This window comes from Mytilus californianus, unplaced genomic scaffold (genome assembly GCF_021869535.1).
Source record: "Mytilus californianus isolate M0D057914Y unplaced genomic scaffold, xbMytCali1.0.p SCAF_6, whole genome shotgun sequence".
NCBI lineage: Eukaryota > Metazoa > Mollusca > Bivalvia > Mytilida > Mytilidae > Mytilus > Mytilus californianus.
In genome coordinates this window covers 114,219,924-114,244,006 of record NW_026262712.1, presented here as the reverse complement: position 1 = coordinate 114,244,006, position 24,083 = coordinate 114,219,924, and the positions used below count along the sequence as shown (strand labels likewise).

At 31.6% G+C, this 24,083-nt stretch overlaps 1 protein-coding gene across 10 annotated transcripts in view; it reads right to left on the bottom strand.

Moving 5' to 3' along the window:
• Positions 1-24,083, bottom strand: part of LOC127706153 (uncharacterized) — a 66,321-nt gene that overhangs the window by 25,406 nt on the left and 16,832 nt on the right. For 3 of the 10 annotated variants that reach the window (XM_052210598.1, XM_052210599.1, XM_052210595.1), the window contains exons 2-11: positions 15,604-15,888; positions 14,932-15,060; positions 9,106-9,300; positions 6,848-7,008; positions 5,914-6,029; positions 3,778-3,917; positions 3,293-3,553; positions 1,319-1,364; positions 541-652; positions 42-253 (exon numbers count right to left, since the gene is read on the bottom strand). In XM_052210598.1, coding sequence (XP_052066558.1) covers positions 42-253; positions 541-652; positions 1,319-1,364; positions 3,293-3,553; positions 3,778-3,917; positions 5,914-6,029; positions 6,848-7,008; positions 9,106-9,300; positions 14,932-15,060; positions 15,604-15,816 — 1,585 coding nt within the window. In that variant the 5' untranslated portion in view covers positions 15,817-15,888. The other 7 variants (XM_052210594.1, XM_052210600.1, XM_052210597.1 and 4 more) reach the window with 6 other exon arrangements.

Sequence of the window (24,083 nt, the reverse complement as noted above, 5' to 3'; positions counted from 1 at the left end):
TTTAGTAATATTCTAATTCTAGTTATGTATTACAAACTTACATAATTTATTACTATTATTTCTATTTCGACTGAGTCGGCCCTCATCAAATGATTTTCTAAATCGACCATTTCTGTTAAATGCTGGCGACTCTCTTCCACCATTACTGAGCCTATCGGGACTAACTGATGGATGTCGCTCTTTACTGTTAACTCGAGGTAAGGGGGAGGGTTTACGTCCTCCTCTAACAACACCAAGACGGCGTGGTCCATCTCTGTAAAATTTTGTTACGCAAAAATGGTATCATACAATAAAAAAAAGAAATCCTTGCTGAGATTTCAGTATGCACAATGAAATCTCCCAAAGAAAATAATAACTTTAAAAAATGTTTTACAGTGATAAATTAGAGGAAACACATTCAGTATATTTGTTGAATCAGATTTGAAAAAGAAAAAGTGGGTGTCTGTGTGGTGTGGTTGTTCTTGGATAAATTAATCTACTATTAATGGACCATGAAATTAAGTACCATTTTCATATAATCATAGTATTTCACACACTCACTTGGCATATGGGGATGGACTAAATCGTCCTGATTCTATATCTTTATTCATCAAAGCCTCGGCTCGACTGGCTTTCTCCTTCAAACTTAAATGTCTAGATACAGGTTGACCTCCTGAAATTATAACATTGAATCATATAGAAATCCTTATTTGAAAAAAAGATTTAACCACAATATGAATAAAAAGATACATGTGAGGTATGCAACAATAAGACAACTAACCAACCAGAAATATGTTATTTTACATGTAATTTTATGTAGACACACAGGAAGTTTGTCTTAAGTGGCAAATGTTCACTATTATTCAGAGAAAATTCAAATGCAGGTTTTTTTCTATAAAGTTGAGTGAACCTTTACTCTAGAAATAAATGCACTCAATGTTCCTTGCCTCATATGTTGTGCTGTTACATCGCTTTCGCAGACTGAGAGGAGATTTGAGTGCTCGAAAACATTTTGAACCGTTCCTGCCCCATGTCAGGAGCCTTTATTTCAGTGGTTGTTTTAGTTGTTGTCTGTCATATTTACTTTTTGTTTATCATTTACTAAATAATCTGACCATTAGTTTTCTCCTTTGAATTGTTTGACATTTTGTCATGTCGGAACCTTTTATCCTCATTGTTGAAGTTCGTACATTGGCCTCTAGTTGCTTATATCCACTTCATTTGGTCTCTGGCAGATTGTTGTCTCATTGGCAATAATTTTTTTATTTTCATATTAATAAGTTTAAAATGAATGTTTTGCATGAAGCATAATAGCCTTTTGTTCCATAATAATACTCACGATGAGGTGTGCTCTGCATGTTGGCAAATGGGTTGGAGGGATGACCCTGTTATGGAAAGAAATCATAAACTTAGTAAAATATATATAAGTTTGTGTAAGAAAATGTTTCAATAATCTGCAGTGTAAAAGTAATATACAAAGTTAGATATAATTCTGTCTTATATTATTATAAATAACTAATGATAAAATAATTATAAAATAAATGGTTGTCCTTTGTTGCTGTCTGTCATAACTATGTTTTGTTTATTGTTGTAGCATAGATCAGGCCATTGGTTTTCTCTTTTGAATTGTTTCACATTTTGTCATCTTTTATACTTTTATATGTATGTAGGACTCAAATCTATGGCGGGTTCCAAATCTATGGCAGATTCCTAATCTATGGCAAATGCAATTCACGTTACAAAAGCCAGACAAATCAGATCTATGGCAGATTTTTGTTTTCTCCTAATCTATGGCATATCTTGAAATTGCATAATTTTCCGGGAAAAAGAGTGACATATAACGTCACAATTGAATAACGCCATATTACATCGACGCCGCCACTAAGGGAACGACCATTTTAGACTGGTTCCCGATCGCAATATTCAGTATGTTACACATATACCAATATAACCCCGTGACAGCGTATGGCTATCAGCTAAAACCTGGAACGTAGTACCGGGAACCAGGATACGACCATTTCAAGTTCAAAAAAGGGGGGTGGTATGTTTTTTTCCTAAAAAAAATATTCTGATCCCCAATTTGATGAAAAAAAAATATTCTGATCAAACAGATGGCAAAAAAAAATATTCTGAATCTACATTTTCCCCATACTTTATAGTGTTTAATTTTGAAAAAAAATTGATTGATATAGCTTCAAAACACTAAATAAAAAAATTTCTGACTCAGAAAAAAACACCATAACCCCCCTTGAAGTAAAATGCTTGCTCCCTATAACGATGGCGGAACCCATAGATTTGAATACCATTCCAGATGAAGGTAAAGATATTTCCCTCTACAACAATTTGCACATGGTTTGTGACAAGATGTGACCTATTATCCGGAAGAGGGACAAAATGTGCTGTACCGGCCGAATCCCGCTATTAATAAGGGCACAGCTGTTTTCAGTGCCTGAAATTTTAGAAAAAGGAGTTATAGTAAATATTTTAGCGTCTACAGCTAGCAAAGTTGATAAAAGTGAAAAATCAAATTGCTGGATAATAATTTGATTTAAATCGTCATCAAATAAAAAAGATGTTTTAATGATGAAATAAATATTATGTGAAAAGTCAAACTGTTCATTTTTTTTATGAAAATAACTGTGTTTCTTGTTTGTTAAAAGACTTACTTTAAGTTGGTTTAACTTGAATGGGTTAAACAGGTACCATGCACAGATTAATAAATGCTTATTTTTATGTATTAAGGTATATGATTTCACCGTTTACAATATTTTATGGTTGCTATCACGATTTGGTTGACCATTATGGAATGTTTATCACAAAAGTTTATAGACATACTCCCGTTGTCGTACATTTCAACTTGTTTAAGACAAGTCATTGATCGTATATGTACTGCATTGTTTTTCATTTGCATAAATCTGCCATAGGTTTGGAAACAACAAAAATCCGCCATAGATTAGGAAATTACAAAACTTGCCATAGATTAGGATTGTAACAAATCTGCCATAGATTTGGGATGACATGACGTCATATTTGCCATAGATTAGGGATCTGCCATAGATCTGGAACCTACCATAGATTTGAGTCCTACATGTATGTCAAAGAGACAACAACCCGACCAAAGAGTTGACAACAGCTGAAGGCCATCAATGGGTCTTCAACGCAGCGAGAAAATCCCGCACTTGGAGGTGGTCCTCAGCTGGCCCCTAAATAAAATTGTGTACTAGTTCAGTGAAAATGGACATCACACTAAACTCCAAAACATATAAATGAGTATTTTTCTTTGATGCCGATTAAATTATCAACATTATCTTACATCAAAAATAACTTCTCCTTTTCTTTTGGAATCAAATTTTTCTACAGATGCTCTGACCTCTTCTCTGCTTGGGGCTCTAATTGGGGCAAGATCTACGACAGGTTTTCCCCTAGTAGCCTCCATCCATGCCTCCTTCAGTGTAGCTTTCATTTTTTTTCCTCTGGCAAGATCTAATGATGTCAGTCCCCGATCATCAGTTAGCATAACCTGAGCACCATAACTTAGAAGACACGAAGCTGCTTTCTCATGATCGTTGTAAGCCTGTGAATTTAAATAAAAAAGGTTCAATCACTTATTATTGTCACTTAATGCCTGTAGGGTTTCCAATTGTATTTTGAGATGATGTCATACAAGGACCCCAATTTTTATCAGACATTTTAAATTTCTGTGCTCAATGGTCATGATAAATTCAAAATGTCATAAAACAGACATGTCTGAAAATTACTTACATGGTACAACTCAACATTATAAAATTCCATACTTACTGTTATATGTAGAGGGGTCGTACCAGCAAACCCCCGACTGTTGACACTAGATCCACCTTGTATTAACGTTTCTATTGTATCGACATTGCCAGTTTGGGAGGCACAGTGTATGGGAGCAAATAATCTTTTATCTTGCAGTTCTGAAATATAAAACAATAATATCTTTGTCAGGTATCATGTATAAGGCAATGCTGTAAAGAAATTGTTTGTCGTTGTTTTGTGCCACTTTCACCGACCTTGACTATATTATGGTAGACAGTTTTTTCTTCTTCAAAAAAAAGATAGAAGCTGAAGTACAAAGAGAGAAATTAGCACTGACATTTGTCAGGAAAAATATCAATCCTTGTCAATTGGTTAAAAATGGCTGTGTCATTTTGCTTAATTTGTTCGGGGCCGTCTCTCATGTTTTAGCATTCCTAAATTTGGTATTTGAACTCTTTTATATCAAAGGTAGCATTTACATACTTCTCTACAAATTAGTTTTTCGATCCCACCCTCCCAGCCCTTAGTCTTATTTTGATTAATAGTCAATAAACGATTTTGTTAAATTTTTCAAAGGGGCAATAGATAGTGATTGACTTGTGTGTATGGTTTATACAAATGTAGATGTATATAGTATATGTCTGTTTATTATCCCTAGACTGTAAAATGTTTGAACCAAATATTCACACAGGTGATGTGGTGTTTGAATTTATCATCATTTATTGTTTAATATAATGTTACTACACTATAGATATGCGTATTTGCATTACAATTTGTATGATTGAATACTGTAAATTCAGAAATTATTGCGATGTTTTTATTATTGCGAAAAATGCGACAGGGTTATAATCGCAATAATTTAAACTCGCATTTTGAAATTTTTTATATGAATTAAACAGGATTTTTCTCAATATAGCAAAAATTAAAATCGCATTTTAGTCTAAAATGACAAAATCGCAATAATAAATGCACGCAATAATTTCTGAATTTACAGTAATATCTTGTGTTTAGATTATTAAACACCACCTTTGGATGCCAGCACAGACTTCTAGTTTTATCACCCATTATATCCTTATTAGTACTAAGTACAAATTAAGATCAGAGACTAACACACCTCACCACTAGCGGGGTTTGAACTCTAAATGAGTTAATAGGATAGTGATCACTGTAGATAAAGTACTTAGACCACTCATGCCACCAAGGCACCCCATAAAGAAAATGCATGAGGAATTAAAATTAGAAGGAAGAACAAGATTGCTTTATATTAGTTTGTGTATTACATGTACAATGTATTACTAGGAGAATGTGTTGAGATTAATTTCCATCACATAAAACGTTGATCTGTTTATAGGTGTCAATAAAGAACAGGAGAAATCTTACAGATTATGGCAAATACAAAATTATATGGTATTGGTTGAACCCTTGTACTGATACATTATGTCAATATTGTATCATATGTATCTTTCTGGATTTCTAATTATTAAAGAAATCAGGCACAATTTTCTTAAACATAAAGGTATTTTTCCCTCTAAACATAAGGCTTGTAAAATTATAAATCCTTCAATTGATAGATATTCAATATACTAAGAATTTTGAAGGTTCATTGTAATTTTATTTCAAAACAAGTTGAACTGTGAGCTAATACTCACTAATGATAACGCTGCTATAAGTTTTCATTTAACAGGAAGTTAGTAAGTGATGGATGTAAAAACGCATCACACGGAGTAGCATTCTTACATGGAGCTCGATACCAAATTTCAGGAAACTTAGATTTGTAGATCCTGAGGAAAATGCGACAAAATTTTACATATTGCCAATATGTGTAAGAATATATAAGATTTAATATGAGATGTTTTTGTAAATGCATTACACGGTAAAGCATGCGTGTTTACATGAGCTTGATACAAAATTTCAGGAACCTCTGATTTGTAATTCCTGAGAAAAATGCTCCAAAAGTTTCATGAAACAGAGAAACACACAGACAGAAGAATAGGCATAAACCAGTAAACCCTCCCTCCTTCTTAGCAAGGGTATAATAATACAAGGTTCCTACACATCATCAAAAAGTCCTAGAGTCCACAGACCTACATAACTAATTAACTGCATGCCAGTCAGGGCAAATCAAAACTAATGAAATCACTGTCAAAAACCTACCTATATCTGGTCCTGCTGTAATTATTGTTTGCACCACCATTGGGGAAATGATAGCTTTCGACTGAGATGCGTAATGAAGGCAAGTTTTCCCATCTCCATCAGCAGCATAGATATCGCTGTAATAAATGGAGGTTTTCAGCAAAAATATGATTTCATACATATTATACATTACAATAAAATACAAGTATACAATTTTAAAGACCTTCTTACAGATTTGTTAATGGAGTGGTCATTTTCATAAACAAATGTACAAGAAATACGGCTTGTTCTTTTCTACAGATCATCTTTTTTGTTAATTCAAAGTACACTGATATTGCGAAGTTTTAACTTTACAATGAATATATAGACTGCAAATGTACGGGTTAATTCATTTTTTTCTAACAACAGAAAACACCTAGTTGCCATGGTAACTTTCCACTGATTTTTGATAAATTTGACAACTTTGCCGTATATATTATATGTAAGGATCATTTGAATTTCCACCCAGTAAAATATATAACTTGCTGATGTACAGGTTGATATTTTTTCTAACATTATGACACCAAAACCCCTGGTTGCCATGGTCTTTTATCCCTGATATCTGTGTGGAGTTTGACATTTTTACTATGACTTTTCAAACAAGTAACCATAGTAACTTACCATCTATATCTAAGGAGTTCTGCCACAACTTCTGCAGGACGGTAGGGTATGTTTAATTGTGTACATCACTTTTCTAACAAGTAACCATAGTAACTTACCATCTATATCTGAGGAGTTCTGCCACAACTTCTGCAGGATGGTATGGTTTGTTTAACTGTGTACATAACTTTTCTAACATGTAACCATAGTAACTTACCATCTATATCTGAGGAGTTCTGCCACAACTTCTGCAGGACGGTAGGGTATGTTTAACTGTGTACATAACTTTTCTAACATGTTACCAATATTAACTTACCATCTATATCTGAGGAGTTCTGCCACAACTTCTGCAGGATGGTATGGTTTGTTTAACTGTGTACATAACTTTTCTAACACCACCATGTCCCGTGTTGCCAATAGCAATGGCGTCAATCCTTCAGAATTACAGCAATTTATGTCACGTACTTTATTTTCATTCTGCAACAAGAAATATTACATCATAATAAGTATATCCTAACAGTTTTATTTTACGTATCTTTCTGTTTAGCAGAACATCAAAAGTTGGCCATATTGGTCTCTTATTTCATTCATTTATTTCTTCAAATTTTATCATCCTCTGCTGTCTATATATTAAATCACTTGTTTCTTCCATTTCATGCATTATTTCGATAATAATAAAAAAAAAAATCTTTCGGACATATTTTAAAAAAATTTTGTTTTGCTCAGAACTGAGTGAAGATGATTATTTATGTAGAATGACTTAACTAGCTATTTCTAAAAAGCTGCTTAATCATGCAAATACAATAACAAGTAAGCATGCCATACTTCCTAAAACTGGACATCAACTTCAATTTTTTCCCCAAAAAAGTATTTATTGACTTTTCCAATCAGGTAGGAAAAACCATAGTTACATTTTTGTTTATAATAATATTAAAACTTGGATCATTTGATTTAAGCCTACACGGTTACTACAATATTTTAGCAGAATCAAGCCATACTATTCAACAGCAAATAAATCAAAATTTATCAACCTCTTTATTTTCTCCTCCTATGTAAGGGTTATGTCCCTTACTAGAATGGGGTCTCTACAACACAACAGATCAGAATAAAATTCAAGCATTATTACTGGTTTGCATTTCAGCTTTAGTCCACATCAATCACTCCATTGATAGTTTTTCAAATATTTTACTATTAACATTCAAACATTATAATATGGTAAACTATATAATCAATGACTTAATATAGAAAATTCAGCTTACCAAGGTCTAATAATATAATCACACAATGGGCATACTCTATTTTCCTCCAAAATGAAAAAGCGTGAATGAAAATGAACATAGAAAGTTAAAGTTATATTAAAAACAAAACAAGAATATGTTTCAATGGGACACTACCCAGCTTGCACTATCACAGCTCCATGTGCAGTGAACCTTGAAATCTGGGGCAAACCCTAATTTGGCAAATGTTTATAAAAAAAAACAAAAAACAAAAAAAATCTGATTAATTTCATCATTTCATCCAGAACAACAAATGATATCAATATTAATAATTATTCAACAAAAAAAATATTTCGAAATCTTAAGATGTGATTTATACAAGATAATAAGACAAAGAAACAATTAAAAGTTTAGAATTTGTGACAATCATTCTTCTTTCAAACCATTTTGTCATTTTAAAAGTTTAAAAGTTTAACCCATTATGAAGTTCTTGGTTAGAAAACAGAACAATTACTAATGTTCTGATAAATAGCTTTACATTGTAAAATAAAACACCTCTAAAGAATTAATCATTATTATTGATGTCTTTTAACTAAAAAAAAACAAACTATAAAGATTAAAAATAAACAGAAAGCTGCAGCATAAATGTGCAAAAACATCCTATTATGTGATTAAAGTGTTAGAATAACCCTGTCGTTTATTGGCTGATATCTTGGATACAGACGTAACTTAGATTGATTTTCTATGGCAGAAATCAATGCTGATGTGTTATAATGCAAGTCATCTCCTGTTTTCAGTTATAATAACTTTGTCCTTTATCATTATGGCCATTTAATTGGCTTTAATAATGCCATGTTTAATTTCTTACCATTGTTCTCCACTTAACTTTATTTCTAATATGTTTTATTATGAGCAATTAACTCTTATTCTGAAGTTTTGAAAATTTCAAAATTATGAAGTTTACCTTATCGGAATACATAAAATAGTTGTTATAATTTCTGTGTCATTTGGTCTCTTGTGGAGAGTTATCTCATTGGCAATAATACCACATCTTCTTTTTATAGCCAAACACCTTCCCGACAAGTTTGTGAAGAATTTGCTGTTTCAGAAAATCTGTAGGACCATATGATTTTAATTGTTCATACTCCAAAATGAAAAAAATGTCATGTTGTTAGTTGAATTTTCATTATTTGGGACCTACTAGTGTAGGCAAATGATTGGTGTATGCTTTTGAAAATATTACCCAGAATGCATCAGATACTGAAAAGTGGAATTACTGATATCTTGGATACAGACGAAACTTGGCTTATCTAATATACCCTGAGTGGAATACTTGTGATATTCTCCCTATACTTACAAGTAATTTCCTGACAACTTTGATATTTCCCTGCCATGCAGCCTGAAGCAGTAAATGATGCCATGATTCTGTGGTTCTTTCCACAGAATCCAATAGCACCGTCTTTATAGCCGAGGAGGCAACATCTACCGCTGTCTGGTTCTCATAGTTACGTAGAGTTACATCAGCACCATGTTTCAGCAACAGTTGTACTATCTAGAAAGTTTACATACTTTAGTTAATTGATTGATTGAACAAACGATTGATCAAAAATAAGTAAAAAAACTAGAATACTTGACGGATTCATTAAATTATTTGTGGGTGACTCATTTCTGTGGGTTAAGTTAAGTATATGTGAACCACAAATTTTAAATGTCAATGAAAAATAAATTTCTATAGGCTTGTATGCAGAAATTGTCAATCCACCAAAATAATTATCATGGCAAATACAAATTTTCTCAACCAACAAAAAATTAGTATGCATGAATATAAATAAATAGTGATACTGATATAATTTGGTATTTTAAATTTTAAAGACAAGACAATGATAATTACTAATATCTTTCACATGTTTTTGAAAGCCCTTACTGCAATGATAGTAAGGAAAGATGCTCTGATTTCTACAAATTGGCAAAACTGATGAAAACTACATTCTCCAAGGAGATTGCAGATAAAGATTACTTAAATTCTTCATATGAGTACACAATGTGAAATGAACATCTTCAAATGAGTACACAACATGAAATGAACATCTTCAAATGAGTACACAACATGAAATGAACATCTTCAAATGAGTACACAACATGAAATGAACATCTTCAAATGAGTACACAATGTGAAATGAACATCTTCAAATGAGTACACAATGTGAAATGAACATCTTCAAATGAGTACACAATGTGAAATGAACATCTTCAAATGAGTACACAATGTGAAATGAACATCTTCAAATGAGTACACAACATGAAATGAACATCTTCAAATGAGTACACAAAATGAACATCTTCAAATGAGTACACAATGTGAAATGAACATCTTCAAATGAGTACACAAAAATGAACATTTTCAATGCAAATCATTTGAGAAAGCTTGTAAGGCTCAGAATTCAAAGCTGTAAGAGTAGTTGATTATACAAGACAGGTACCCATACCACCTCCTCCTCCCCTTTCCCCTTTGTTCATCCAGGCCATAAAGTGATTCAATCAATAACGATTGTTTGATTATTTCTAGCATCAGGAATATACATCCATAGAAAATACCAATGGACAGTACTAAACACTTCTATATAGAAATAAGAAGATGATGTATGAGTGCCAATGAGACAACTCTCCATCCAAGTCACAATGTGTAAAAGTAAACCATTATAGGTCAAAGTACGGCATTCAACTATGTCTTTCCTTCATAAGATAACAATGGTAAGATCTTAAGGAGACAATGGACAAATTCAATGAGACAGCATCCAAATTATCTATTCAAGTTAAACTTAAGAGCTATAAATATATGATTTTTGTTTATTTTGGATAGTAAAAGTTTCTGATAATTGGTAAGAAAGTTTTTGACAATCTGGGAAAAACAACTTGAGGCTGCAGTTCTATAGAACAATTATTAAACATTGGATTCAAACTGACCATCCATAATGACATAGTTTTATGAATAGTAGTAATTAAGATGCTTGATGAAACAGATGACTATAAATTCTATTCAGTCAAAATTGTAACATAAAATTCAATAGCACTTTCCTTTTAGTTTTACAGGTAACAAACACATTAAATGCAGTTTCAAATGAATTTTCAATAGGTTGAAAATTTCATAAGACTACAATTTGGCAGTGTGAAGTAGATTAAGATTAACCCTGACCTGACCAAATATAATTAACAATAACTACACAGTCATAACATATTACATTAAGATCATACATTGATTACTGCTAATAACTAGATCTTAAAACTGCTGACTTTAGCTATTAATATTTGTGTTAAACTGTAATTTTTAAATTTGGGCAATGATTGATAAGTTTAACAGTGTTTTATCTTTTAATTATTCCCACATTTCAAATGATGTTCAGCAAAATTTGTTATGGTGAGATGGTGTGAACTCATATTTTATAACAAAATCCAAATGCATAGGAACAGCTGTTTATTGCTGTTTATTATCTCACAATATTGTTCCTTACCATATTTGTTTTAACAAAGAATGCCTTATATAAAGAGACTAGAAAGGGAGATAATTCATTATATTTACACTGCGTATTTACACTTAAAAAATGTGAAATGATGTGCAACCCACAATGAATTTTAAACTTTTGTTTCTTAACATTTAAGTGTACTTTAGACAAAAAATGTCATTGGTATTATTTCCTCCAATGTTTAAGACCGCTACATATATCTGGCAACTTACTTTCCATTTTATGTGACTTTGTTAAAAATTTATGTCTTGGAAAGCCATTGATTTTAAAACAACACTAAATATCTGTATATATTTTCACTTGTATATTGATATAAATAACTTTTATGTGTCAATATTACATTCCAAACCCTTTGATATTTAAACAAAATTGACTTTTCTGTCAATGTCCTACAATTTATATCTAAGTGTCACACACACATACAAAGGGTCACTGACCAGTCATCAAATTACTTATCAATAAACAAAATTAATTTGTTAATATTTTATGAATTTATCATTTTCAGGTCAATCATGTTTAACCCATTTTCCAAATAAATTTACAAATTTTTTAAAATTCAAAAATTGGATTTGTAATGTTTTTTTTAATTGCTGTACAACATTTATCAACAACAACATATGTCCTGTTGTGTTTATCCACTGTGATTTCCTAGTCAATTTTAATTCAGTCACAACAATGTGAAAGGCAAATTTGATGAGATCTGATATTATTCCCCCAAGTTTTTCTAACCAGATTTTAATTTAATTCAGTTTTTATTCAAAGTAAAACCTGATTATTTTCACTAAAATGTCACTCACTCACAACAGACAAGATTCCATATTAAAGTTTGAAGAGGTCAATACAGATCTATCTAACATTTTATTCATCAAGAAAAGCCATAGTAGAATTTTTCAATATTTTAATTTAAATGATAAAGATACAGAATAAAAGATTTTATAACTGATTTTTTTTGTATAGAATATATAGACCATGGTTTTATATATAATCAGACACTGATGTAGTTTTAATGCTTTTGTTATAGTACAGTATATACTAGAGATCAATACATTTTTCTAAAGTCTTCCACTGCTAGTATCACTACAAAGCAATTTTTTCCATTGTTTCCAAAGTACATCTTCACTTTTCAAAAAGTAAAGACCCTTCATCCCAACAATCAAACAATATTTGATGAAACCACAATCCCATTCTCTTTTGGCTAATTGTGACATCACCGAATGAGACTCGTCACCAAATAGGTACTTGCCATGAGTAACACGATGGGTGCCACTAGTGGAGGAGGATCTGCATACCTTTCCTGAGCACCTGAGATAACCACTAGTGGAGGAGAATCTGCATACCTTTCCTGAGCACCTGAGATAACCACTAGTGGAGGAGAATCTGCATACCTTTCCTGAGCACCTGAGATAACCACTAGTGGAGGAGAATCTGCATACCTTTCCTGAGCACCTGAGATAACCACTAGTGGAGGAGAATCTGCATACCTTTCCTGAGCACCTGAGATAACCACTAGTGGAGGAGAATCTGCATACCTTTCCTGAGCACCTGAGATAACCACTAGTGGAGGAGGATCTGCATACCTTTCCTGAGCACCTGAGATAACCACTAGTGGAGGAGAATCTGCATACCTTTCCTGAGCACCTGAGATAACCACTAGTGGAGGAGAATCTGCATACCTTTCCTGAGCACCTGAGATAACCACTAGTGGAGGAGGATCTGCATACCCTTCCTGAGCACCTGAGATCACCACTAGTGGAGGAGAATCTGCCTTCCCTTCCTGAGCACCTGAGATCACCCCTAGTTTTCAGTGGGGTTCTTTTAGCTCAGTTTTTAGTTTTCTATGTAGTGCATTGTGAACTTGTTTGTCTTATGTCATCTTTTGTTTTTTGCTATGGAATTTTCAATTTATCTTGACTTGTTAGTTTTTAATGTCCTCTTGGTATCTATTGCCTCTATTTTTTATACAGGAAGATGGGGAAAATGCTTTACCATCTTAACTTATATTTATTTTGTGATCCTGATTTAAATGTTTCATCCCTTGTCCTTCTGAAGTATGTATAACCTATTGCTAGTAAATACAACTAAGTTGAAAAACATTTCTAAAAACAATAACTATCTGAGTCATTCTATTACTAATTTAAAGTCATTATTATAGTACTGTATCTGATCCATGAATATAAACAATGACCTTGGTAGTCTTTCTACCTATATTGTACGATATGTTTTATAATTACGTGTAATTAAATCAATTATCTGTTCTACTATAATATCTACACATTGGTATATAGGACAATGGTTTCATTCAGAAGTTTTAGTTTTGCGGTTTTCTGGTTATAAGTTTTATTCATATAGAGACCAATGTAATGTATTGATATGTCCAACTACCAATGAGATCAATGTCAATTTCGCAATCTTTAACAATTATGTAGTTTTTAGATGGGCTAGATTTTAAAATGAGCTTGCAGAAATATAAAATTCATTAACATATATACTAAATTTAGGTCTCAGATATATTCAAACACTTGAAGCCTTGAATTGGACTAAAAAAGAAAATGCATTGTGGTACATTACAACACTCAGCTGATGATAAACTTAATAAGATTCTCACCACACAATTTTTCACTCACTTTTACAGGACCAACACATCACATATTTACAGCCTTAATGAAAGTTCCAAGAATTCAAATATATAGTATTTTCATACTTCAGTTTATATTGATATATAGTGATCATATTTTGAATACCTGTATAAACCTGCCCTAACAACCATTTCAAATTTATTATTAGATAGGTTTTATGTAAATTTCTCTGGAGATTGTACCAGATTGAACAATTTTTATAAACCACACAATAAAATCAAGTTAAAAGATCGCAAGATTTAAATATCCAGAAATGTAACCTGATTTAATATAAATAAAATATATTTTTCTGATTTATACTGCTAGTTTAAGTAGTTCATTTATCATTATTATGATATAGAGAGACTGGTATTTTTAAAATCTATGTATTTCATTACTTTCATATGATATGATTTGATTTGATTTTTGTGTTTTTAATGCCACTTTTGGGCTTTTTCGTGGCGGCCAGTTTTTATTGGTGGAGGAAGCCGTAGTGCCCGGAGAAAACCGCTGACCTTCGATAGGAAAACTGACAATCCTAGTCAATTAAGATTGGAGTCGAGTGCACCCGCAGGGTTTGAACTCACAACCTCAGTGTTGACTGGCTAGTGATTACAGTAGTAACTACTTAGACCACTCGGCCACCGAGGCCCCATTACTTTCATATGTAATATAAAAGTACTTTTTATCTTTTTTAGTTCATTTTCTAAACTGGATGCCTCTTTATTTTACCTTTTATCAGTTTATTGAACATAAATTGATTGATTTTGAGTAATGCTGTTTTACCCCCAAATTACCATACTTGTTTTCTTCACATCTTTTAAACTACTGTGGGTTTATTTATTTTCTGTGGTTTTTATTTCATGGTATATAAAAGTCTGCTTGTAACAAGCCTTTAGAAAATATAGACTTTGTTATACATTAAATATGTGTTTTACCTCTATATTGTACCAACAATATTTACAAAAATTGATACCATACTACCGTAATACTAATGAATCCACAGTATTTTTCAAGGCTTTTCTATCTGTTAGTTGTAATATGTACCTTTGTGTGGCCCCTTTTAGAAGCCCATATTAAGGGGGTGTTTCCAGTCCTTTTATCTTTAACATCAACACTAACTATACAATCACTCCGTCGTTGTAAGAAATTTTCGATTTTCTCATAATCACCATCCTGCAAAAAAATAAAAGATAACTGTTCAATCAATTGTCATTTCCTGTTATTTGTTTCTTTTTGATAATTCTAACTTCGATTAATTTCCAATGACTGAATGGTTTAGAATCTTTTTCTTGATACTTATCAGCACATACACTGTGAAGTAAAATCAGCTATATTAAAGAACATTGCACATGTCACTGCACAAGAGAGACTTCAAGTTGAAATGCATGACCTCTTATTCATTTTTTTATGATTTTCAAGACAAAATTGTATTCTTTTAAGATGAGGAACAGCAATAAACGCATTTTGTTTCTCTTAAAATAGATTCAGAATTAATTTAAAGACCTTTCTGGGAATCAGGATTGAGCTGTTTGATTCTAGAAATTCAGGAATAGCCAGTTATTTCGTCAAGACTAGGAATTTGGGATTTAATCATATTGTGATTCATGGGAATTCAGGATTTGACATTATTTTCTCTGGAATTCAAGATGAGACCCCTCCGTAACCTCTCTCAAAAGGATCTGCTTCATATCTTTTATGTTAATATGTTAAACTTACTCTAGCAGCAGACAGAAAAATTTCTTCAAGGTCAGCTGTACGACCTTGTCCTAGTAATGTAGAAGCTATATCATAGTATGTAGCCGATCCTATTCTTTTCCTTGTGGTATTTAGTTGATTATTTAGTGAATTATGAAGTTCTGTACGTTTACTAGCAGATCCATTACGGCTTTTTGGTCGTTGTTCATTTTCTGGTAATTCAGGCATTCTCATTTAATATTCTCCATGAGTTACATAATCCATCCTGAATTCACTCCTGTTATATCGATTTTGTTTAAATTCTTTCTGAAAATACAAAATCATCTATGTTGAAATACTGACTGTTATATTGAGATTACTACATAAATATAAATAAATAGGTTAAATCTTCTGGAGACATATAAGGAGTTGTGTTGGTTTGTTTAATGGGTAAGACACCACTTTCTACTCATCATGTTCCCTTAGTTAACCAACAATCTTTAATAAGCGGGTCAGTGAGAAACTGAAAATATATCTATAACCTATAACCTATACTAAAGTGACACTAGAAATTAGGGGCAATTAAATAAATTGAAGTATATTCTTTGAAATAGTCCAAGAAGGTTTATTTATTCACTGATGGGTGCCTAATGTCCTAAACCAGCAAACGTCACTTTATGTGCAATAATTCTAGATTGTTGCATATTAATGCAGATTATCAAAGTTTCAGAGTTTGAAGTATCTTGATAAATTTTGGACTAAATCAAAGTACAATTGCTGATTAAATTATTTTTTAGAATTACACTATAAAGTCAAAAGGTCAACGGTAACACTTAAGTGTATATTACATCAGTAACAATAATACCCTGCCCTTTTAATGTCCTTAATCTCAATAAACAACATGACCAAAATGACCATCAATCCATTTAAAATTATGGCCCCCTATCAGGGAAATAACCTGATCTTTACAGAAGGTTTGTCTGATATACCTATTAATTAATCTCTAAACAGGTATACATTATGTAGCAAATGTGATTTAAATAGCCATGGGTAGCTAGTATTGACATACATTTATTTAAAATGAGAATGTATTAAAATTTATATAAAAGTAAATACTGAAACTTTACATAAGTCTGGTGTGACAATTCCAGACTCAAGATTGATTAAATGATGTTTCCTTTATGCTGCCTTTCTGAAAATAGGCTATATCCCTACAATAGTATATAGATGGGCCACAGTATATTTTTTATTTTGATGTTTTTGATAAATATTGTTTAATATGTTATATACACATTAAATCGACCAAGTGGTGAACCATTTTGTCCAGAGAAAGTAAATGTTAAAACTACCAGACTCACAGTCATTGGAATCATGCCATGGTGCGGCAATATATAATGGTATTATATTTGCAGCAAGTCATGTACTTTTGTATAAACTAATTAAGACAAATGCCCTTTTTACAGCAAAGGAAGATGTTTGCAGTGCCTCTAATATTTTAAACCTTAACATTTGTTTTTTTTAGCAAACCAAAAAATCAGAAATGGCTGATTTATGCTTTTTCAAAATAAAAAGATATGGTATGATTACCAAAGAGACAGTTCTCCATCAGAGATCAAATGAAATAAAGTAAACAACTATATGTAAATGAGCAAAACCACATAGCAAGCTATAAAAAGGCCCTGATATGTCAAAAATAAAATATTTCAAACAAAATAACTAACTACAACGTACCTTATTTATGAACAAAACAATAAACAAAAAACAAAAATATGATATATGGCAACTTAAACAACAACCACTGAATTACAGCTGACTTTGGACAGACACATACAGAATGTTTTTGTTTTGCTTTGGAAGGAACAATGTCCAATAAACTATTTAATCAGGTGGTTTACATTAATCAACTATTTCTTGCAGCCACATTTTTATCCCATTTATGTTAATCTAATGAAAATAACTAGAAATCAATGTTTTGAAGTATATATCCTTATGTAAATACAGATAACCTTACCCTTATGACAACTCAAAGAAAATATATTCCCCACCGAGTTCCACATTCTATTCTATGACAGGTGTTCAACAATGCCATCATTATTTTCATCCTGCACCTTTATATATTTTTTTCATCACACATAGATCCAGAAAATCCTTCATTTTAATAGAAAAGTACCTAAACACCTTACAATTTAATTAGGATCATATGCAAAGGAAAATAAAAACATACTACAATGTCATACCTTTACACAGGTAAAATCTCAGGTAAAAATCAGGTATGTGTTCTTTGTCCCCAATATACCTTCCAATGAATGCACAAAATTTCACCTTTTGATCGAGATCAATACTTAAATTGATCAATTTAATTGATTTAGTTTGAAACATGTACTATATCATGTCAAGTCACCTTGCTGCAGTCATTTCAAACCAGGGATGTGTATTGCCTGTGACAAGGGTGGATTACTCTACCTGTCTGGACAGGTAGATAAAGACACCTTAAACAGCTGTTTACTTCCACACTTTTAAATAACTGTTCTGACTGGACAAAAACTTCAGAAGACAACAGGTCTTTATCAATAATGTATGTGAAATTATTGGATGTATACTTAAAAAGTTGATTAATTAAATAATCAATATATACTGTAACCTTTGTCCTAATCTAAACAAAGAAAAAAGATGATATCTTCAAAATTTTTAAAAAATTGTGGTGCAACCTGGTGAAAATTACTATTAATATTATGTACTGAAAACAATGTATTGAGGTATATTATTAATCAAATATTTTTAAGGATGTGTGATTCGTTAAAACTTGATCACATGTACATTTGTATTTACTCAGTTTGCACACCAATACTGTTGTGTTTAGCTTTTTGTAGGTCAAAAACAGCATATTGCACAGGGCATACAGTATGTTACTAAAAATACATTCTAGAAATCCCCAATTTTACATTGTTCATGCAATAGTTGTTGATTAATAATATAACAATTGTAGCCTTTGGTTTAGGTCAATACAATGTTATATCGACCTAGAGAAGCATATCGACATCGGACTTCGTCCTCAGTCCATATGCTTCTCTCAGGTGGATATAACTTCGTATCAACCTCATACAAAGGCTATATTTGTATAATATATCCTTATGTACTTGTTATCCTAATGACAACTCAAAGAAAATATATTCCCCACAGAGTTCCACATTCCATTTTATGACAGGAGTTTAACAATGCCATAATTATTTTCCTCCTGCACCTATCAATTTATATTTTAAGCTGTAACCTAATTTTGGAATAAGTAATTGGTGCCATTTCCTTAAATTTATTTTAAAAGATCTGATTAAAGTTATTTTTGACAATTATACTCATGTATTAATATGAAATAAAAGTCTATTTTGAGAATATGTCAATGATGCCAATAACCAAAAAGACTTCAATAGGTTAACATTTGTGTCTAAGTAAGCTCAAACCATCCCAGGTCTAAATAAGTTGTCAATAAATTTAACAGACACTATCTAACTCAAAGATCTGTAACCAACACAAAATTTTCAAAATACAAAAAAAATTTAAGACAACTGATGATACACAATAATGTGCAGCAGGGTTAAATGATCTTTTTAAAATATTAATTGAGAATAGCACTTCATTTAATACCAAGATTTATAATAGATGACTTAAACATTACCAGGATGTCCTAGTTCATTTAAAGATGACTTGAAAAAAACACTTTATTATTACTTATACTTGATGGATGGTATTTTAAATGAAAAACAGGCTATAAAATGCCAGATTTAAATCTACCTTTTAAATTACAATTTTAAATTCAGGAGTTTTATTTTAAGACTTTAAATGATAAACTTAATTAGCATGTAGAAACTCTATTACTTTTGCTTCAATAGTTCAGATAGAATAATTAACCACTTAAATCCGTTAAAAAAAAGGCCACTGGAACACTTATTCCTTATAAAATAAATACAAATGTGTTTTTGATTCAAATGTACGGAAGACCATTTACAAGCCATTTATCACAAATCCTATATGAAAAGTCTTTCTTCATTAAAAATAGTATTTTAACTGGAATACATATGTTCAGGGTGGGACAGATTTGTTTTAGCATCTACCAGATAAGTAAATACCTATGGTAAATATTAATTTGTTTACATCCTAATGTCCTTTAGTCTCTCATGGATATACAGTTGTCTCATTGACAATCCCACTACATCTCATTAGTCAATGCTAGGGGCCAATGTGATCTTGCTGTGCGAGCCCTTCAGATCATTATAGAAGACCCCAAACATGCCAAAATGAAGAACAAAACTTTTCCATTGATATATCTGATAAATTCTAAATTAGTAATATTTCATGTTATGTGATTTTTTTGTCTCTCCATTCCAGTACCTTAAATTATATTTTCTTGCTTTTTACTGACCATATCATAATAATTCATATTCTAACGCAATAAGATATGTTTGATTGGACGAGGTTTGCAGTGGAATTGGAGTTAAGGGCTCAGAGTCATTGGCAACAAAGTTGTGCAAACGCAATAAGATATGTTTGATTGGACGAGGTTTGCAGTGGAATTGGAGTTAAGGGCTCAGAGTCATTGGCAACAAAGTTGTGCAAACGCAGAAAGTACCGGTAAAGTAAGTAAGTGACCTTATTCTTAGAGGCAGTTGATGTTTCCAAGATATTTCAAATGTTTCAGAAAAGTAAAATATCTTACACTATGAAACCTCTATGCAAAATCTTAAAATAGACCATGGAGATGACACCTTATTTTAGTGAACCATATCTTGTTTAATAGTTGGAAGAAATTCATAATAAGAAAACCTCAGGGACATTATTTCAAAATATTAGCAACTAAATTAAATTATCGACGTGAATTGACGGTATTTTACATGTTTATCTTTTTTTTCAAACTTAAAGTATACTGGAATGACCCCTGTCATTTGTAAACCAGGACAAATTTTATGAACCAAAAAAGTTAAAAATGTATAGCATTATCAAATTGGTGAAGAAATTTATTCAAAATGAAACTCAAAAGAATGAATATTTTTCATAAAGAAAATAAGTACTGAATGGAAGACACAAAAGGTTGAATATCTATCATAAAGGTTATTAGTACAGAGGGAAGACGGCCTTGAATATGATTCTAAGGATTATCCGTATCCAAGGTCAGAGGAATTTCTCAGTCCCAGACACAATTTTTGATTTTTTCAAAACAGTTTACAAAGGCTTTAGATGAAAAATTAAGGTCATAATACATTTTGCATTAAATTTAAATACATTCATTTGTAATAAATAGACTGAAAGCTTTGTCAAGGTCATTTTTTAAATAAGCATACCAAAAGTTCTTCATACTAATCACATGACCATGCCAAATAATTTTAAGTACTATTTACTTATATGATTTCTAATATTGCTAAATTTTCTCTTCCATATCATATAAATGTAATTTTTTTAAGGTTTTTTTACAAAGTATTTGACTATCTTCATCTTACACCTATTTTTACTCTGGGCATTCCTGATGATGGTTAATTCATTAAAGTACGCCAAAATAATCACATTCTGAAAGTTTGACTTAAATTTAAAAACTAGTGCCATAATTAGCAAAAGATTTTGCATGCTTCTTGAAATTGGAATTATATGTGAGTATTTGTACCATTTTTAAATAAATTAAAATGTCAATCTAAGATTAACTAGAACTACCTGCACATGCTGAGCTAAACAAATAACTTGCTTCAACTTGTTATAGCCCCAAATATTATTTAACCTATTGAATACATTTTTACATTAATGATAGATATGTTAATGCAGATTTCTATTCTAATCTATTACTGCATAACCCCACTAGTACTTTTTTCAAAACTTTGTTTGCAGGAAGTAATATTACAAGAAGATTGTTTTATGATGCAGTATTTATGCTCTAAACTGCCCAGAGTCTAAAACTGTGGTGGAATCTTCGACCCAAGCAATGGACTCACAAAGGAACATGCGTTTCCTGACTGGACAATAAGTTTATATGTTCTCAAGCAATGGACTCACAAAGGAACATGCCTTTCCTGACTGGACAATAAGTTTATATGTTCTCAAGCAATGGACTCACAAAGGAACATGCCTTTCCTGACTGGACAATAAGTTTATATGTTCTCAAGCAATGGACTCACAAAGGAACATGCCTTTCCTGACTGGACAATAAGTTTATATGTTCTCAAGCAATGGACTCACAAAGGAACATGCATTTCCTGACTGGACAATAAGTTTATATGTTCTCAAGCAATGGACTCACAAAGGAACATGCCTTTCCTGACTGGACAATAAGTTTATATGTTCTGAAGCAATGGACTCACAAAGGAACATGCCTTTCCTGACTGGACAATAAGTTTATATGTTCTCAAGCAATGGACTCACAAAGGAACATGCCTTTCCTGACTGGACAAATAAGTTTATATGTTCTCATCCCCCTTTTCATACATTCCCCCTTCATCGGTACAATAACTAAATATAAATATATTTGATTTTGATTGTGGGGGGTAACACCCTGTTCAACACTATTTCCAATTTTGTGGCAGCCAGTTTTTATCGGTGGAGGAAGCTGGAGGGAACCACACCTTCAGCAGGGAAAACTGACAATCCTAGCCAATTAAGATTGGAGTTGAACACACTTGCCACGTACAGGGTTCAAATTCACAATCTCAGCATTGGCAGGCTAATGGTGCAGCAGTAGAACTACTTAGACAACTTGAAAAGTAAATAAAAGAATGCATTATAAAATTCAGTGTGACTCTAAAACATCTGAATTACATTTGTACATGTCAAAAGACAGGTAACACAATACTGTATCAAAATAGAACGCTCAGTTACTGTAAGCATTCACAAGTTATTCTTACTCTCCAAATGGTCAATATCTACTTCAAGGTTTAATGTATAGTATATCTTTTAAAATGTCAATCTCAGACTCTTCTAAAGAACTAAACATTTTATAAACAATTAAAAATGACAGGTCAAAAGTCATCAAATATATGACAGTTCTGTGTATCAAATATACATGATATTACACTGGCTGTACATATATCGATTCGCCACACTTATTAGTAATAACATCAATGCTACAAATTTGATTATATGAGCATCACAAAGAAAGTAAATGATATTAATCCATATACCTGTTAATTAACTGTAGTTTTTCATATCAAACAAGTTCATCGTTTTAGCTGAAGTCCATTTAACATCATTAAAATAAAATAAAGTATTTCAGATAGTATCTTGGTATGATTCTGTTTGGTAAGCATCACAAAGAAACACAGAGTTTATATATACCTTATACCCTGAGTGTCAGCTGGTGGGTTCTCTTTGTGTCAATTGTATCACAAAAGATCTTTGCCATGTGTGTATTGGATTAGATTGGCATAGGGCCAATACACATCCCAAAGACAGGTGAAAATAATTAGAGTTTTACCTTAACAAAGATATCCCCTTAATTAAGTTATTATTTTAAAATAGACCTTTTAAATTGTAACTGGACAATGATGGCATGAACTTTTGACCTGAGGAATTGTGAGAAGACACAATTTAAATCTTATTAGTTTTGTTGGTGACTAATTCAAGAACTTCCAAATTTTATGTTCATTGGTACTTACTGATCGAGTATTACTTATATTGTCCCTTATTGTTTAAATATAATACTTTCTTCTTTTTAAATTTCTTTATTGTATTTGCTTTGTATGAATAGCTTCATTTAAATGATTTATATAAAATGATCTACAAATATCTATTCATAAAGGGATTAAATAAATTATACAAGATAAGAGGATATATTCTAACACATTTATTTTTTTTTTTATAAAAATCAATGATTTTATGTTATTTTCAAATATTGTTTAAATCCGCAAAACAGAGAAATGTCAGTGTAAGTGAAAAAACGCTTGAAATTTGCAAATTTAACCAAAAATGTCAAAAATATTTTGATTTTGTTAATATAATGCGATTATGTTCCTCAAACTGAGACAAAAGCATCTTGAGGGTACAGTTGAATATATTCATATAAATACATAACAACAATCATCCCTTTGCCAATGTAAAGTTTCCTTAAAAGATGTATCATGTTATCCTTCTATATGATTTGGCCTTAGTACCATTCCTCAAACCAATACAAGACTTTTGGCTATAACAATGCACTAACAAACAAACCAATACAAGACTTTTGGCTATAACAATGCAGACTAACAATCTAACCAATACAAGACTTTTGGCTATAACAATGCACTAACAATCTAACCAATACAAGACTTTTGGCTATAACAATGCACTAACAATCAAACCAATACAAGACTTTCGGCTATAACAATGCACTAACAATCAAACCAATACAAAGACTTTTGGCTATAACAATGCACTAACCAACTAACCAATACAAGACTTTTGGCTGTAACAATGCACTAACAATCTAACCAATACAAGACTTTTGGCTATAACAATGCACTAACAATCAAACCAATACAAGACTTTTGGCTATAACAAAGCACTAACAATCAAAC